We start from the raw sequence: 17,568 nt of genomic DNA on the forward strand, positions 1-17,568 counted from the left end.
ATATTCTATTGTGTATATGTACCACAGCTTTCTTATCCATTTGTCTGCTGATGGACATCTAGGTTGCTTCCATGTCCTGGCTATTGTAAACAGTGCTTTGATGAACACTGGGGTACATGTGTCTCTTTCAATTCTGGTTTCCTCAGTGTGTATGCCCAACAGTAGGATTGCTGGGTCATATGGCAGTTCTGTTTCCAGTTTTTTAATGAATCTCCACACTGGTCTCCATAGTGGCTGTACTAATTTGCATTCCCACCAACAGTGTCAGAGGGTTCCTTTTTCTCCACACCCTCTCCAGCATGTATTGTCTGTAGACTTTTTGATAGCAGCCATTCTGACTGGCATGAGATGGTACTTCATTGTGTTTTTGATTTGCATTTCTCTGATAATGAGTGATGTTGAGCATCTTTTCATGTGTTTGTTAGTCATCTCTATGTCTTCTTTGGAGAAATGTCTGTTTAGTTCTTTGGCCCCATTTTTTTTTTGATTGGGTCATTTATTTTTCATACCAGGGAATTATATCAGTTTATGTGAATCTGCAGTCTAAAACTATCTTAGCTGAGGCTACAGTTATCCAGTGGATGGACTGAGGCTGGAGATGGTTCAGTGACATGGCTGTTGGAGGGACGTTCCTTACCACATGGACTTCTCCATAGGACTGCCTGAATGTCCTCACAGTTAGGCAACTGGCTTCCCCCAAGAGAGAAAGAGACTAAGATGGAAGCCCCTATACCAAAACACACACATCGTTTCCACTTTATTCTATTTTCAGCATCTAGTCACTAAGTCTAGGCCACACTCAAGTAGAAAGAAAATAGGCTCCACTCCATGAAGCGAAGAATATTAAAGAATTGGTGGGCATGTACTAAAACGAACATGCAGATACCTTAACTTTTTCTTCTTTATAAATACTGCAACCGTTTTCCTTTTCACTTTGTTTGTACAGCATGTCACCTTAAACAAATGATTAATCCCACCCTTACCTACTGATCTGAAATGCCATTATATATACATATAAAATCCTGGGTGATTATTTTCCATTGATCCATATATAATATATTCAATATATAGCTGTTTCTGCTCTAATGCCACACTGCTATAACTATTGATTTTTCTCTATACATAATTGATCCTATCTTACTAGTTCTAATAACTAAAAAGCCTATCTTTTGCATGTGTGTTCCCCATTGTTCACATTCAAATTGTATTCTAAAACAAAACAACATCTACAGCTGTGATGTTCAGGTAAATCTTTAACAACAGGCTCTCCAGGGAGAACAAAATGCCCTACTTTTTAGCATGTACTGAATTTTCTCCTATAAATACCAATTTTAAGCTAGCAACTTGCAATGTGGTGTTTCCTTCATAAAGATATAATCGAGATAAATAATTTCAGAGCATAAATAATAGTAAAAGAGTTAAGGGCTGAATTGTGTATCACCAAATTCATAAGTTGAAACTCTGCCCCTAGTACCTCAGAATGTGACTCTATTGGGGATCAGGCCTTAAAAGAGATGATTAAGTTAAAATGAGACCAGTGGGGTGGGCACAAATTCATTCAGACTGTTATCAACCTAAGAAGAAGATATTTGAACATGGGATGCAGGCACACAGAGAAAAGGACAGTGTGAGGACATAGAAGCAGGTAGCCACCTACAAGCTAAGGACAGAGGCCTCCCAGGAAACCAAACCTGTTGACACCTTGCTCTTGCATTGCCCCCAGAACTGTGAGAAAATAAATTTCTGTTGCTTAAACTACTTAAGCCTTTTGTTATGGCAGTCCTAGCAAACTACAAAAGGTAGTACAATAATTAGACTGTGATGAGTTTTCAGTACTTTTTAAAAAATATAATTTCTTTAAATTATGCTAGCACAATTTTTATGTGTGACCACACAGCACGGCATGAGGGTTCTTGGCTCCTGGACTCGGAGTCAAACCCTGGCTCCCTGCAGTAGAATCTCAGAGTCTTAACCATTGGACCACCAGAGAAGTCCATAATTTTATTTTCCTAAATAACTTTTTTAAAGAAAGCTTTTCAGTTCAGTTCAGTTGCTCAGTCGTGTCAGACTCTTTGCGACCCCATGATCCACAGCACGCCAGGCCTCCCTGTCCATCACCAACTCCCGAAGTCCACCCAAATCCATGTCCATCGAGTCGGTGATGCCATCCAACCATCTCACCTTTCTTTATTTGCTGTCTTAAACCAGGCTCATGCACAGCATGCAGGATCCTAATTCCCTGACGAGGAAATTGAACCTGTGCACCCTGCATTGGGACCAAAGAGTCCCAACCACTGGACCACCAGGGATGTCCCCAGAACTAATAGTAAATGTGCTTTTCAAAAGTAATTATGGACACCTTGTCCTCAGTTTGGATTTACCTTACAGATAAAATCCCCTCTGTTCCTCCCTCCACTTTGAGAATCCCTGACAAAGCCTAAAGGAAGGACCAGCCAGCAGGTATTCCCACTTATGAGTCACTGGAAAGTGGAGGCCTTAAAGGTGAAGAAAAACTAGACAAACTTGAGCTAGTCTTTTAAAACTTACCAATGATAAACAAACGGGCACTGACTTGGCAAGCAAGACTTTTAATAACAGGCTGATGTAGGCTGGCAGAGTTTGAAAGAGTGGTTTTTATAACAGGCGAGCTCCTTTAGGCTGCAGTTTTTAGCATAACCTGGCTGTCTCCATCTTGTGGCCTCGCACCTCCCAGGTGGACGTCACAGACTGTCCTGTGGTAAGTGTCCCCAGACAGAGCGACATTGACCACAGGAAGAAGAGAGAGATGGGGAGGTAAGGGCAGTTTTTTGAGGGACGGAGGAAGTGAGCCCTTTATAGGTACGGAAACTCCGGCTGTTAGCCTCGATAAGCCGATCTGCCGAAGCACCACCTCCTTCACTCCCCTCTGGAGCCCAAAGGTACGGCCGTAGCTTAGAGGCCTTCGGTTCCGCCCTGGGGCCTTTGTTCCAGCGCATAATGTTCCAGATTCAAACGCCTGAGGGATGTGGGCGGGGGCGGGAGAGGCAAAGCAGCAAATCGGGGGCGGGCGGAGCGAAGCCCGCGTCACCGCTGCGGCCGCTAGGGGGCGCGCGAGCCCCTGCGGACGCCCGCCCCCCGCGCCTGCGCAGATAGCCGCGCACGTGACCGCCGCCCCCGGGAGTCCGCGCCCCCGCGCGTTACATAACCAGTGTCCTGGCGGCGGCGTGGGTGGCGCGTCTGGCTCGGAGAGCTGGAAGCGTTACCAGCGGTCGCCATTTGGTCACCACCCTTAGGTCTGGCGCAGTGGCTTCTCATTTTTTGAACCCCGACGCTGCCATTTACCAGGTCTAGTCACAGACAAGTCGTTTCGTGTACGAGCCCGAGTATACGAATATGGAAACACGGGGCCGTTTTAGTTGTGTGGATTAAATGAGGGGTGATGGGGTTGCATCAGGCGCACTTAAAGTGAGCTCAACAATTCTCAGGGCTTCCCTGGGGGCGCGGCGGTAAAGCATCTGCCTGCCAATGTAGGAGACAGGTTCCATCCTTGGGTGGGGAAGCTTCCCGTGGAGGAGGAAATGGCAACTCACTGCAGTGCTCTTGAGTGGAGAATTCCATGGACAGAGGAGCCTGGTGGGCAACAGTCCAAGGGGTCGCAAAGACTTGAACACGACTGAGCACGGGAGTGTGCACACAGACACACCAATTCTTAGATTAAATAGGGTGGCAGGTCTCCAGGTACTGCTCCCCACCAACGGCGGGACTGGACTCTGCCATTGGCCCTGCGCCTGAGCCTGACTGCGGTTCTAGTCTTTCGCTTTTCAAACTAGTATTTTAAGCTGCCTCTTTTCTGTATAACACGACCCATCTGAAGGCAATCTAACAGTTTCATCTGGCGCCCACCCAGAGAAGCAGCAGTCCCTTCCTGCATTGGAGGAAAACAGGCTTACTTACCAAGGGCCATCTTCAACGTGGCACAGGAGTATGACCTCAAGAAATCACACATGCAATTAAGATTCAATAGATATGTGAAGCCAGGTCATCAGGTTCTCCTGTAACTGTTAAGGGACAGCAAAATAACGTGTGATAAAACTTCAATGAGGAATGAGAACACACTAAACTTATTCCTGGAAGAAATGAAGCAGAAATAGGTGCCTCACAATGGCCATACATGGCGGAAATGGAAAAAGAAAAACTTAAGTCTTGTCACAGTTCACACTTCGGCCAGACAAGAGAGCGTTGGGAGGGAAGGATTTCACAACTAGCCAAGGATGGCATAAAAGGTTTAGAAACCAGATACGTTCCAACTGTTTATGAGGCTGTATCTGTGGTGGAACCTACCCAGGATGAAGAAGTAGTAGTATTGGCCAAAGCTCTGTACTCCAGAATATAGCGAGGTTGATATCTTCTAAGGGGGACTTGCCCAACTGCTTTTACGTTTCCAAACTAGAAGCCCAAGACCCTGGTTTAAAAGTAAGGAAAGACTTTGTAGGGGCTTCCTGGTGCCTCAGTGGTAAAGAATCACCTGCAATGCAGGAGACTCGGGTTCAATCCCTGGTCAGGAAGATTCCCCAGAGAAGGAAATGGCAACCTGCTCCAGTATTCTTGCCTAGGGAATCCCATGGATAAAGAAGGCTATCATCCATGGGGTCTCAAAGAGTCAGACACGACTGAACCAACAACAAAATGAGCTCGTGACCACCTCTTCCACAAAACCAGAGAGTTCTACAAAGATACAAATCCCAGTGTCCTTAAAAAAAAAAATTTTTTTTTATTTCTTCTGTACTCCAGCATTTCAAAAGCAAAGTCCTGGGTAGTTGCAGCATTTTTCCTGATTTGCTTTTACAGTTTACATCGTAGAAGCAAAGTTGGACATCAGAGAGAAAGGCCTTGGCTTTGTCATTGCTGCTCACAGGCGGCAGTACCACTCTGCCATCCCACACATTTTATGAATGTTCTCATAAAGGCATTGAAGTTTTCCTCCCCCTGTCATCACCCCTATCCTTCGTTCTGCTGTAAGAGTGAATTTCTGTTTCAAAGTCACATGCATGAGACTGAGATTCCTCCTTGAGAGCCAGTGAGAGCTGATCCTGGGCTTAATGTGGTCATGAGTTGAAAGATTTGAAGATGCTCCAATATTTCCAGTTGCATCCTTTATAGTAAGCAGGCATGGAAACAAGCCTCAAACAGTTCTTGCCTGTTGGGAAGAATGTGCTTAGAACTTTAAGGGTTTTCTATTGACAAAGAAGTGAAACTCACTGTTGGAGCGGCCTAGCAGGGGGATCATGGTGGCTCTGTGGAAGAAACTGAAAAACCTGAAGAACCGAAAAACAGTAATAAAAAGCTGAGGAACTGATAAAGAGGAAGAACCAAACCGCTCAAATTTTCATAAACTTGTTAAAGTGTTCCATGCTGTAAAATACCTGTATGATTTCATTTCTGAACAAAATCCGTCTGTGGAGAGAAACCTAAAAATTACATGTGGTTAAATCTATACATTGTAATTCCTTATAACCCAACAATTCTGCACATAAGTATGCCCCCAACAAAAATGAGCTGCCTAGGTTCATCAAAAGACTCCTAATAACTGTACACAGTAGTTTTCTCCATAGTAGCTAAAAATGGAAACAGTTGTGGTATATCCATACAGCCTGCATGTGCCATATGCTCAGTTGCGTCTGACTCTTTGTGACCCCATAGACTGTAGGCCGCCAGGCTTCTCTGTCCATGGAATTCTCCAGGCAAGAATACTGGAGTAGGTTGCCATTTCCTCCTCCAGGGGATCTTCCCCACCCACGTCTCCTGTGTCTCCTGAATTTCAGGTGGACTCTTTACTTGCTGAGCCAGCAGGGAAGCCCAGGCATACAATGGAATACTCAACCAACTATCATTTCATGCAACAACATGGATGACTCTCACAGACATAATGTTGAGAAAAAAACAGGTCAGACACAAAAGAATACAAGGAATACATACTGTATTGTTTCAATTGCAAGAAATCAATGAAGCCAGTCAGCCAGTCAGTTTAGTCGCTCCGTCGTGTCTGACTCTTTGCCATCCCATGGACTGCAGCAGACCAGGCCTCCCTGTCCATCGCCAACTCCCAGAGCTCACTCAAATTCATGTCCATTGAGTTGGTGATGCCATCCAACCATCTCATCCTCTGTCATCCCCTTCTCCTCCTACCTTCAATCTTTCCCAGCATCACAGTCTTTTCAAATGAGTCAGCTCTTCACATCAGATAGCCAAAGTATCGATGAAGAAGTAAAGCTAATCTATAGAGCTCAAATAGGAGGTACCTTTAGGGGTGTTGTGTCAGGGCTGAAGGAGCTATCTGGAATGCTGGACATTTTCATCTTTTTGCTATATATAAATATGTAAAATTCCCTGAGTGGTTTCAGGTTAGTGTACTTTGTATATGTTACATTTTAGTAAAAAAAAAAAAAGTTAAAATTACTTGTAGCACTGTGGGATATTTGAGCTATTACCAGCAAATTGAGCAGTTCAAGAGTCAGTGGGCACAACTGGCGAAGAAGCATTAAAACTACCAACAGCTGAACAGGTGCAGCTTCTCAAACTGAGCTAGAGTTGGCCTTGGATTAGGCTTGGTATCTGTCCACGAAGACGTGTCTTTATTTTTGTTGTCACACTGGCAAGAATACCCAGGTTGGGTGGATGACAAGTGTTCAGGTTCACATCTTTCTTTTTCTTTCTTTCTCTTTATAATTTTTTCTTTTTCTTCTTTTTTTAATATTTATTTGGCAGCGTCATCTTAATTGAAGCATACTGGATCTCTATTGCATCATGTGGGATCTTTCTTTTTAATATGTGTTCTTTCTCTTTAATTATAATAATATAAAGGACTTCCCTGATGGTCCAGTGGTGAAGACTTCATGCTTCTAGTGCAGGGTGTGTGGGTTTGATCCCTTGTAGGAGAACTAAGGGCCCACATGGGGTGTGGCATAGAAAGAAGAGAAAAGAAAATTATATTCTGTACATCATTGTATGTGTACTGCCCTGTATTGTATTTTACATGAAGCTAACATGCTGCAAAGAGTCTGATACAACTTAGCAACTTAGTGACTGAACAACATCTGCTGTACCTAATAGATGGAGTAAGTAAGGGATTTTCAAGGGTAATTTTAACTATGAGATGTAATTGGCCCTTTCCTTCTCTATTTCCTAAAATGTGAATCATGTAGCACAGTGTCTGACATACAGGAAGTACCTTCAGCCTGGACTCCCACCTCCTACAACACACATGTGCTCTCTCACTGAAGCTGCCAATGACCAAAAAAATTGTGTTTGTAATCAGACTTGAATTGTCTGCTGTGCCGTGTCCTCCTTGTCTTCTTACTCTGTACACTCTCTCGAGGGCCCCTCTTGATTCTCAGAGTTCAACTCCTGGCTGACACACTTCCCAAATTTATATCTCTAGTCCAGGCTTCTCACTACCTTAACCCCCATCCCCAGGCCTGCCATTTTCTTTTTCTTTTCCAGACCTGCCATTGTCAAGCATGTTCTGGATGGTTCCACTGAGTTGTTCCAGCACCTCAAAAACATGTCCTAAAGTGAATCCACCACCTCTTTCTCCCACCCTCCTGCCCCTGTCCCCAACAGCTCCTCTTTCTGTCGTCTCCACCTTCACTTGTAGTACCACCTTCTAACAGTCTTCCTGGCTAGAAACCTCCCTTTTGGATTTTCCTGGTGGTGTAGTGGTTAAGTATCCATCTTACAATGAAGGGGAAACGGGTTCCCCTGGTCTGGGAACTAAGATCCCACATGCCTCAGGGCAACAAAATTCTAGCACCACAACTACTGAGTGTAAGGAGAGCATGGAGAAAAAGAGAGCAACCTGGGCATTCAGGCAGAGAGAGATTTATTATAGAAGAGAGAAAATGACTGGCTTTAGAGAGGAACCAGTGCCCTCCCTTTACAGCCAACCTTCTTATGGTGGGAAATTGTGCCCTGAAGGCAGGGGGCCTTAGTTTATCTTTAGCCCACAGCTGGGGTCTTGGGATCACATAGTCTGAGGGCTCTCACAGTTGGGTGGTCACGTAGTCTTGAGAAACTGGCACCAACAGGGAAAAACAGGATCTCGCCTTAAGGGGAAAATAGGATGCCACCAGGGAAAAATAGGATGCCACCAGGGCAACCTGGCCACTGTGACTTCATCCCTTGTTTGTCAGGTCACCACAATGGGCCATTTTTAAACTATACCCTATAAGTCCCTTGTGGACCCTAACACTGAGCCCACAAGCTCTAGAGCTGATGCTCCACAAGAGAAGCCCTGCCCATGCGGTCAAAATGAAAAAAGGAAACCTTCCTTTCTCTCTTTCCTCTTCCTGGCCTTAGCATCTAATCAGTCACCAGATCTTGCCGTTTCATCAGTGTTTCTTGAATTCTTTTCATCCTTATTTCAACCGCCCTATTCCAGGCTCTCAACACTTTCTCACCTGGGCCACTGGAACCAATCTCCGTGCTCCCATCTATTTCCCTTGAATCCTGCTTTCCATTGCTGCCAGGGTGATCTTTCTAAAAGGAGTTTTCCACCATGTTCCTCCCCAGTTTCTTTCTTATGTGGCTCCCCATTACCCATCTGTCCTACCATGTAACGTTTGCATTCTTAGGCCTTCTGATCTCACACCCACTTCCCTAGGCTTGTGTCTCAAGCTTCCGTTCTTGCTACAGCCACCCTGAAGTCTTCCAAGTGCTACTGCTTCTGTTTTGTTCTGGTTTTTTTTTTTTTTTTTTTTTTTGGTTGCACTGGGTCTTCATTACGGTGCACGGGTTCCTCATTGCAGTGGCTGCTCTTGTTGTGGAGCACAGGCTGTAGGCATGTGGGCCTCTGTAGTTGTGACACATGGGCTTAGTTGCTCCATGGCATGTGAAATCTTCCAGGACCTGGGATGGAACCCATATGCCCTGCATTGGCAGGGAGAGTCTTATGCACTGTACCACCAGGGAAGTTGTGTTTTTTTGTTGTTGTTGTTGTTTTTATGTTGACAGCTCAGTCTCAATGTCTTCTTCATGCAGTGACTCTAATCCAATCTCTGTCCTGCAGAACCACTTGTCAGATAAATTCCTTGTCATTTTTTTTTTCTTTTTTGGCCACACTGTGTGGCATGAGGGATCTTAGTTCCCTGACCAGGGATCGAATCTGTGCCCCCTGCAGTGGATGCATGAAGTCTTAACCACTGGACAGTCAGGGAAATCTCCTGTCATTCTTAAAGATTCAACCCACTGTCATCTGACACTTTCCTTTCTGAACTGCTTGATCCCTGGTTAGCAGTCCTAGCCTTTTTACTCCCCTAGTACCTTCTAGATACCCAGAATTTTATCTAACGCATGATAAACTGTTTTATAAATGTTCTTGTAACTTCCTTGAGGATTCAATGCTTAGTCCTTAGTGCTCAGCACACATGATTAAATTTGAACCAGAAACTGTTGTAAGTGCTTTACTGAATAACCTCTGAATCCTCGCTAGAGCCTATGCAGTAGATAAATCAATAGTATCTCCATTTTACAGAGAGAGAAACAGGCATGAGGAAGTTAGTATTGGCCCAAGGTCCCCTGGCTACCAGCCTTCAGGCATTCACATCCAGTCAGCCTGGCTCCACCGCAGGTATTGCCACTATCTTATATTGTGCTAAGTCACTCAGTTGTGTCCAACTCTTTGCGATCCCATGGATGGTAGCCCTCCAGGTGCCTCTGTCCATGGGGATTTCCCTGGCAAGAACACTGGAGTGGGTTGCCATTTCCTCCTGCAGTGAATCTTCCCAATTCAGGGATCAGATCAGTCTCCCTCATTGGGAAGTTATTTACTGCTGAGCCACGGATATTGCATCTCTATAAAATGGGCACTTGGGACTTCCCTGGTGGCCCAGTGGTTAAGAATCAGCCTTGCAATGCAAGAGACACAGGTCCGATCCCTAGTTAGGGAACTAATATCCCACATGTCTCAGAGCAGGTAAGCCCATGCAATGCAACTAGAGAATCTGTGCACTGCAGTGAAAGATTCCTCATAATGCATCTAAGGCCTGACACAGTCAAATAAACATTTCTTAAAAGATAAAATGGGCCCTTAGTAAATGTTATGGAAACAGAAATAGCTATGCTTAGTTGAGTGCATACTACTAGCAGACTTTGCCTGGATTATCTCAACCCTGTGAAGTAAGCACCATCATTATTCCCATATCACATAAGAGAAAACAGCTCTGGAGAAGTTTGGCAACCTCTCCAAGGTCATAGAGCTAATTAGAGAGGTAGCTTCACGCACAAGCAAGGTCTTAACCACTACACTACTAGATGAGGCCATTAGCTCAGCAGTGGATTCATGTGTAGGGTGATGCATGCAGACCTCTGACATCTGCCGCTCAGAGCCAGAAACTCAGATTTCAGAACCCCAGGCTTACAGCCGGCTGACTCACACACCAGGTCAGAAAAAGATCAGCCTAGTAACATGACCTAGAATCAGCAGCACTCGGAAATAGATGGCACCACAATGGAGGTCCTTCCTTGACCTCGTGTCCCGTATCCCGAGGGGCTCAGGAGCTGGTTGCCCAGGCGACTCAAAGTTTTTGAAGAACAGATCTTTAGGGACCTCAAAGCGACGATACCATGAAAGGGTTAATTCTGAGCTTGGCCTGCCAGGGGCGGACTCCCTAGTGGCCAAGAATGGGTTAAGCGCCGGGCAGACCGCCTCGGGGGCGGCCTGCACGCTGCCCAGAGGTTAACTGACCGTGAGTGGCCTCTACGCACCACGGGCCCCGCCCCAGCCAAGTGTTAACTACCCTCTAGGGGCCCCCGGGGGCGTGGCCTCGGGGCGCGACTGGACCTGGCGCAGTGGAGAGAGGGTTAACCCCGTAGGGCTTTATGGGCGGGGCCTGGGGCGGGGCGCGGCCTGGGGGCGGGGCCGGAGGCGGAAGCGGCTGGGTTCGGTAACTTTCGGCTCGGCTCCTCCGGAGGGCTGGCGACCTCCGGGCACCCGAAGCCGGGCGAGGTTCGGGGGCGGTGACAGGGGCACTAAGCAGGCGAAGGGGACGGTCCCTGGGCAGGCCCAAAGGCGGCGAACTCGCGAGTCTCGAGAGACCCGGACAGGTGGGTGAGGGCAAGGTAATGATGGGCCTGGGAGCTTCGGGGGGAGCGAAGAGGGAGGAGTGGGGCGGTGAGCAAACCTGGGGACAAGGATGGGTGCGAACCTGAGTGACGAGTCCCCTCCAGGATCCCTCGGTTCACACCCTCTTCTCTCCCAAATTCTCTCTAGGTCGATCCCGACCCGGAGCTCAACTTTCAGAAGAGACGCCGCAGCAAACCTCTCTCGGGGAATAGTCCAGCTCCTCACCTCCCATGGGCCAGACGGCCTTGGCAGGGGGCAGCAGCGTCCCCTCTACCCCACAGGCCCTGTACCCTGACAGGTCTCGTCCCGAAGGCTTGGAGGAGCTGCTGTCTGCTCCCCCTCCTGACCTGGGGGCCCAGCGGCGCCACGGCTGGAACCCTAAGGACTGCTCGGAGAACATCGAGGTCAAGGAAGGGGGCTTGTGCTTTGAGCGGCGGCCCGTGGCCCAGAGCACTGATGGGGCCCGAGGGAAGAGGGGCTACTCGAGGGGCCTGCACGCCTGGGAAATCAGCTGGCCCCGGGAACAGAGGGGCACCCACGCCGTGGTGGGCGTGGCCACAGCCCACGCCCCGCTGCAGGCTGACCACTACGCGGCGCTGCTGGGCAGCAACAGCGAGTCGTGGGGCTGGGACATTGGGCGGGGGAAACTGTACCATCAGAGCAAGGGGCCTGGGGCCCCTCAGTATCCACCCGGACCTCAGGGTGAGCCGCTGGAGGTGCCAGAGAGGCTGCTGGTGGTACTGGACATGGAGGAGGGAACTCTGGGCTACGCTGTCGGGGGCACCTACCTGGGGCCGGCGTTCCGCGGACTGAAGGGCAGGACCCTCTATCCAGCAGTAAGCGCGGTCTGGGGCCAGTGCCAGGTCCGCATCAACTACCTGGGCGAAAGGAGAGGTGAGGCCTGGGACGGGTGTGGGGCGAGTGTTCGGCCCCTGGTGGTTGTGGTTTGGAATGGATGCTCAGCACCTTATAACCACAGAGGGAATGGGCCATCATCTGACTGATCTACCCAGTTCAGTGTCAGGAACGGCTAAGGGACTTCACAGCTGTTACCTAAGTTCATCTTCCTAACAGTCCTAGAGGTAAAAGTAAGTAAAAGTTGGGAAAGCAACTTGCTATTAGGTGGTGAGTCCCCAGAATGGAGGGACACACCCCAGGGATTAGGGCTTCCCAGGAGAGCTCAGCCCCTGGAAGAAGAGGTGCAAAGCTTTAAAATCTGCCCTGGGCTACGGAGTCCAACTCCAGGAGGAAAAGGACCTGCGGTGCCCAGGGCGTGTACCCGGCTCTCTGGGCTCTGACTCTGTGACACATACCTACTTCCTTCCTCAGTCAAACCCCAGGAAGGAGCCATTGAGGCTGGGGCATCTGGAAGGAGAGCAGTGAAGGAGGCAGGCCTCGGGGTGGGGCTGTGGGCAGGGGACTCCTTAGGGAGCCAGGCCTTTCTGCAGTTGCAAAGTCTTCAGCAGAGGGTGGCTGCCTCTCCCCACTGTGGTCCATGGGAACTATTGTAGAGTGAAGAGGGCCTGCCTTTTTCACCAACCCCAGTGCCAAGGCCTCTCTGGATTCAAAGCCTGGGCCAACCCCACTGTCAGAGCCGCCTTGGCCCCTTGCTTAGAGGGCCTTAGGGCGTCACCCCAGCTCTGATTGGGGATGCATGAGATCTGTGATGCCTCCCCCAGAGCAGATACAGAACTTCAGGGCACCTTCGGCCTCCTGCTCAACTGTGGTGGGAGTGGACTTGCAGCCAGAGAACAGAGGGAGCCCAGGCAGGACCCCGTGGTTTGAGGACTTCTGGCTGGAGGCTGCACCCCTACTCACCTTCCCTCCTTCTCTCCCCCAGCAGAACCACACTCCCTTCTGCACCTGAGCCGCCTGAGCGTGCGCCACGCCCTGGGGGACACCGGGCTAGGCCACGTTTCTGCCCTGCCCCTGCCCCCTGCCCTGAAGCGCTACCTGCTCTACCAGTGACAACGGGGGAACCACACGTGGCCCTGGGACCTTGACTCACCCCTCGGGGGCAGGAGGCACTGCTGGCCGAGACTGGCAACCTACCGCCAGGGCTGGGGGCAGGCGAGGCTGGGTTCCACCCGCACCCCACCTCAGGTCTGAGTGCCACTGCTCCGGAGCCACCACCCAGAGGGTGGAAGGGACGGAGCTGTTAGTCAAGGCTGTGGCAGCCTGGTACGCAAGACATTTTTGCAAGTAAAAATTATAAGAGATGTGCTGCTGTAGAAACTGGTCTGTGGTATTTTGGGGCACAAGTGTCCCCCGGCTGCCGCAAGAAAGGCGAAGAGATGATGGGGGCAAGTTCAGTGAAGAGGAACACACCACAGGGCTCAGTGCCAGGTGTTTATTCCCCCACACGCGGGACTGCTCAGACACAACACACACAGGCGTTGGCACCGTGGGAGGGAGCAGCGCCCTGGCCTCAGCGGAGGACAGGGCTTTCTCTCAGCCCTTGGCCTCATGGCGGGAGACGGGACAGGACCGGTTCTCTCTCCTGTCTTCACTGGGGACTGAGGGAACCCACGAGCAAACCACCCTCCCACCTCTCAGCCAAGAAGCAGCCACCTTGGCGACAGGTTTAGTTCCAACGGGTACAGTAAGTGGAGGCGGGATTGTTCTGGTCCCAACCATGACAAGGTAGGGTGTAAACGATAAAGGAAGAGATACTTTGGATTCGGCCATGAGAGGGGTCAGGCGACATCACAAGAAGCATGTGTGGAGGTCGGGGGCAGTACAGTTACTGGGCTTCTGAGCTACCTAGTCCCTGGCTCGGCAGGAAGGGTAGCGGAGATGGACAGGGCTTATTGTTTGGCATTGATGATGTCGACGAACTCAGGCTTGAGAGAAGCACCACCCACAAGGAAGCCATCCACATCAGGCTGGCTTGCCAGCTCCTTGCAGGTTGCCCCAGTCACAGAACCTGGGAAGGGAGACGAGAGCAGGAGTGGTCAGCGATGAGATGGGGGTACTCCACGCCGACCTCCAGGTTGAAGGAGGGCTCGGTCTGGTTCTCAGCCCACCCCACCTCAGGCTGGAGCCAAACCCACTTACCCCCATAAATGATGCGGGCGCTCTGAGCCACTGCATCAGAGACGTTGGACTTAAGCCATCCCCGGAGCTTTTCGTGTACTTCCTGGGCCTAGAACAAGAAGCCAGACTAAGACCTTCACTCACTGGGGAAAAAACCCTGGGCTCCAGTGGAAACAGGCAATGTGGTTTGCGGGCAAGAACCCTGGGGCTTCGATCCTACCCAGGCCCTGGAATGGGTATCCTGGGACAAGTAACTCTCTTTTCTTTTATTATTTATTTAGTCTTGACATGTAGCATGCAGGATTGACATGTAGCATTCGAGATCTTAGTTCCCTGACTCAGATCAAACCAGTGCCCCCTGCAGTGGAGGCTTAATCTCCAGGGAAGTCCCTCTCCTGTCTTTTAAATGAGGGGTTGGCCCAGGTGATCTCTGTGGCCATCCACTTCTATCAAGACAGGGGAGGATGAGGACAGGGCTCCTGGGCTTGGTTACCTGTTGGGGTGTCGCCGTCTTGCCAGTACCAATGGCCCACACAGGCTCGTAGGCCAAGACAACCTTGCTCCAATCCTTCACATTATCTGTGGGACAGAGATCACAGGTGGCAGGGTGAAAACAAGGAAGAACATAACCAGTTGTTTCCCAGAGAATGAGTGCTGGTGGCCTACTGCCCCCTGGTGGCTATTAAAGGAAAGTGACATTAGAGGCAGGAGTAGAGGTAATCCGAAGGATACAGGATTCCCACTCTCCCCTTTCCTGTATCAGCACCAGATAGGTTCAGGATGCAGGGCATCCGACCCCACCCTCTGTGTCTCACAGCCCTGGCTAGGCTCAAGGGCCCCTTTCTTCAGAGATACCTGCGATGACCTTGGTTTGCTCGAAAACGACCTTCTCAGTGATGCCAGCTTCCCTCTCATCTAACTTCTCCCCAATGCAGGCGATCACTCCAAGTCCCTCTGCCAGGGCATGGGCCACTTTCTGTCCAATCAGCTATTGAGGAACAGACTTGGTGAGCACCCATCTAGGAACAAGCCAGCCCTCATCTCCTCCCCCCCCATTACTAACCTCATCTGACTCCCCAAAGACGTGCCTTCTCTCAGAGTGCCCCAGGACTACCCACGTGGCTCCAAGATCTTTGATCATGCCAGGGCTAAAGGAAGAGTAAAGCCGTGGTTCAGCAGGGAGCCCATCCTGTCGCTGTCCCCTCCATGAGGACAGTAAGGGCTGGGGGTCCCCCTCTCACCCCTCGGCCACCAGCATCTTACCTAATCTCCCCCGTAAAGGCCCCATTGGCCACTTTGTAACAGTTCTGTGCAGCCACTGCAATCTTGGGATCTAGCTTCTGCCTGGCGAAGTCAATGTAGGCAGTGGGGGGTGCGCAAACCACCTCTGAGGATGAGATGTGACAGACGGGATGAGATCACAGGAAAATTTTCATTCCCCAGACCCCATCCCGTGCTCCAGAGTCCCCTCGCCTTCACCACTTTCTTAGTTCTGCTTTTGCCCTTTTTCACCCCAGCACGATCATCTCTGTCCACTTTGCAGCCCAGGCTGGGCCTGTACCCAAGTCTTTGAGCCTCCCAGGTACCCCTGAGAGGCCATGGCCCTTGCCCTGCCCTCTGCTCTTTAGCAGCTGTGGCTCTGATTTCCCCAGGCTATTCTGGGCCTGGGCACCTCTTAGACTCAGCATTCTCTGGGGGCCAACCCCGCCTCCCTTCTAAAATAGCCCATCCCCACCTCCCCTAGGCCAGGCCAGGATTTTCAGCAAAAGCAGAAGGAGCCAACTCCTTTTGTACTGGGGTTTGTACTGGGATCTTTGGGAGAATAAACCACAAGAGGATGCCTCTCGATCAGCCCCGAGGTTCTGTGACAGGTGGGTGAGGGGACAAGGACGCAGGCCGTGGGTGGCAGCGAGTCGACCAGCTCATAGAGGCCTTGCGCTTTCCAGTTTTTAGGCTGGAGAAAACGGTAGGAGCGCGCCTCATTCCCAAATGGCTCTGCCCCTTTCCGCGGAAGGCCGGAGTCCTACAGGCCTATGAGCGGACTGGATCGGAGCGGTAGCTCAGTAGGCCGACGCGGCTCGGTAGGGGAGCTCTGCCGACCCAGCAAGGCGCGGGGAGGAGTCTCCGGCGGGCTACGTGCGGCGGCGCACGGAGCCCGCGCCCAGGGGGCAGCCGGAGCCGGCACGCAGCCTCCACCCCCACTCACCGGGCAGCAGCCGGCCTCTCCCGATCGCCCGCAAGGGCTGGGCTCACCTTTCACACCGGGCCCGTGCAGGCCCCGTCTGCGCCCCGGGGCCACTATCCTCCACGACCCACAGCCAGAGGGCACCATGAGATGCGGCCCCGCCTTTCCCCGCCGACACACCCCCAGTTCAGCGGCCGCGGAGCTCAGGCCCGGATCCCGACAGCCCTGGACCCCAGGGCCAAGCGGACCCGCGCTAAGAGAGTGCCGAAGAGGGCGACCACGCCCGACCGCCCACCCCGGCTCTCCCCAGCCAGGGCTCACCGGTGTCGGCCGGCACCTTGGCCGCGTTCAGAGTGTTGATGAGTTCCCCCAGGTTGTTCTTCCTCCCGTTCATCTTCCAGTTCCCCCCGACGAAGAACTTCCTGGAGGGCGCCATGGCTGAGGAGCAGGCACGCTGAAGGTCAGGAGCAGCGCGCCCCCGCTTCCACTGGCCGCTTATATACAGCGCCGAGATGCAGAAACCCGCCCCCTCTGCGTCCTCGTCCATGGCTGGCCGGGCCCGCAGGAGCCCTGCCCCCGGCCCCGCCTGCCGCCCGCCGCCGCCCTGCCCCCGATCCCGCCCGCTGCCCGCGTTGCGAGGTTCTGACGTTACCCTTTCTTGTAGCAACGTTCCACGGCCGTCGCGGGCTCGCTTAGGTCGCTTTCAGCTTGAATTGCCTGACTTTGGGGAGAAGGCGCGAACTGTGCGCCCCGCGCTCAGGGGAACCCCTGCTTCACGGCTGCAGCCCCCCGGCCCCCCAGAGGGCTAGAATGATCCCCAGGGGCGATCGCTGGCTGGCTGAACGCCTGGTGGACACTCCACTCCACCCCTAGGCTTGGCCTCAGAGCCGTGAGAGGCATCTTTCCAACTCCGGGAAATGGAACCCCCCCTGCCCCCACGGAGAGGCCTCATCCCTGACTGCTGAGCAGGCACCTTTGACCTACCCAGGGCCGGCCCAGCCCCACAGTTAACTGGTCAAGTAACAGGGTTCACAGGCGGAGGGACGCCCCACATGGGCTGGACACCGTTTAACTACTAAAGAGGCAGTTCAGAGGTCTGCCCTGCCTCCAGGAGTACGTCACTTTTTGCTCCAGCGGCCAGGGCCAGACAAGGGACTGCAAGGCCTGGTGCCCGGGGCACCCCACCAGGCACCTGGGGACACTCGAGAAGAACCCACTTGGGCCCCCTCTCATGTGACCTTCTTCCACT

General features: G+C 51.4%; 2 protein-coding genes across 5 annotated transcripts; one reads left to right on the plus strand and one right to left on the minus strand.

Annotated features, from left to right (window-relative positions):
- Positions 1-2,785: 2,785 nt before the first annotated feature.
- SPSB2 (splA/ryanodine receptor domain and SOCS box containing 2) lies at positions 2,786-13,333 on the plus strand. 4 transcript variants are annotated; one of them, XM_020878785.2, is made up of 3 exons: positions 2,786-2,918; positions 11,246-11,992; positions 12,939-13,333. In XM_020878785.2, the coding sequence occupies exons 2-3, from the start codon at positions 11,329-11,331 to the stop codon at positions 13,064-13,066; spliced, it is 792 nt and encodes a 263-aa protein (XP_020734444.1). In that variant the 5' UTR covers positions 2,786-2,918; positions 11,246-11,328; the 3' UTR covers positions 13,067-13,333. The 4 variants fall into 4 exon arrangements, with proteins under 4 accessions (XP_020734444.1, XP_070309193.1, XP_020734442.1 ...); XM_070453092.1 differs by lacking the exon at positions 2,786-2,918 and adding an exon at positions 10,889-11,094; XM_020878783.2 differs by lacking the exon at positions 2,786-2,918 and adding an exon at positions 10,889-11,079.
- A 73-nt stretch (positions 13,334-13,406) lies between these two features.
- On the minus strand, positions 13,407-16,903 carry TPI1 (triosephosphate isomerase 1). The gene is made up of 7 exons (XM_020878782.2): positions 16,641-16,903; positions 15,398-15,521; positions 15,198-15,282; positions 14,990-15,122; positions 14,628-14,713; positions 14,156-14,243; positions 13,407-14,024 (listed from the first exon to the last, which is right to left on the minus strand). The coding sequence occupies exons 1-7, from the start codon at positions 16,864-16,866 to the stop codon at positions 13,906-13,908; spliced, it is 861 nt and encodes a 286-aa protein (XP_020734441.1). The 5' UTR covers positions 16,867-16,903; the 3' UTR covers positions 13,407-13,905.
- Positions 16,904-17,568: the final 665 nt, after the last annotated feature.

This window comes from Odocoileus virginianus, chromosome 23 (assembly GCF_023699985.2).
Source record: "Odocoileus virginianus isolate 20LAN1187 ecotype Illinois chromosome 23, Ovbor_1.2, whole genome shotgun sequence".
Taxonomy (NCBI): domain Eukaryota; kingdom Metazoa; phylum Chordata; class Mammalia; order Artiodactyla; family Cervidae; genus Odocoileus; species Odocoileus virginianus.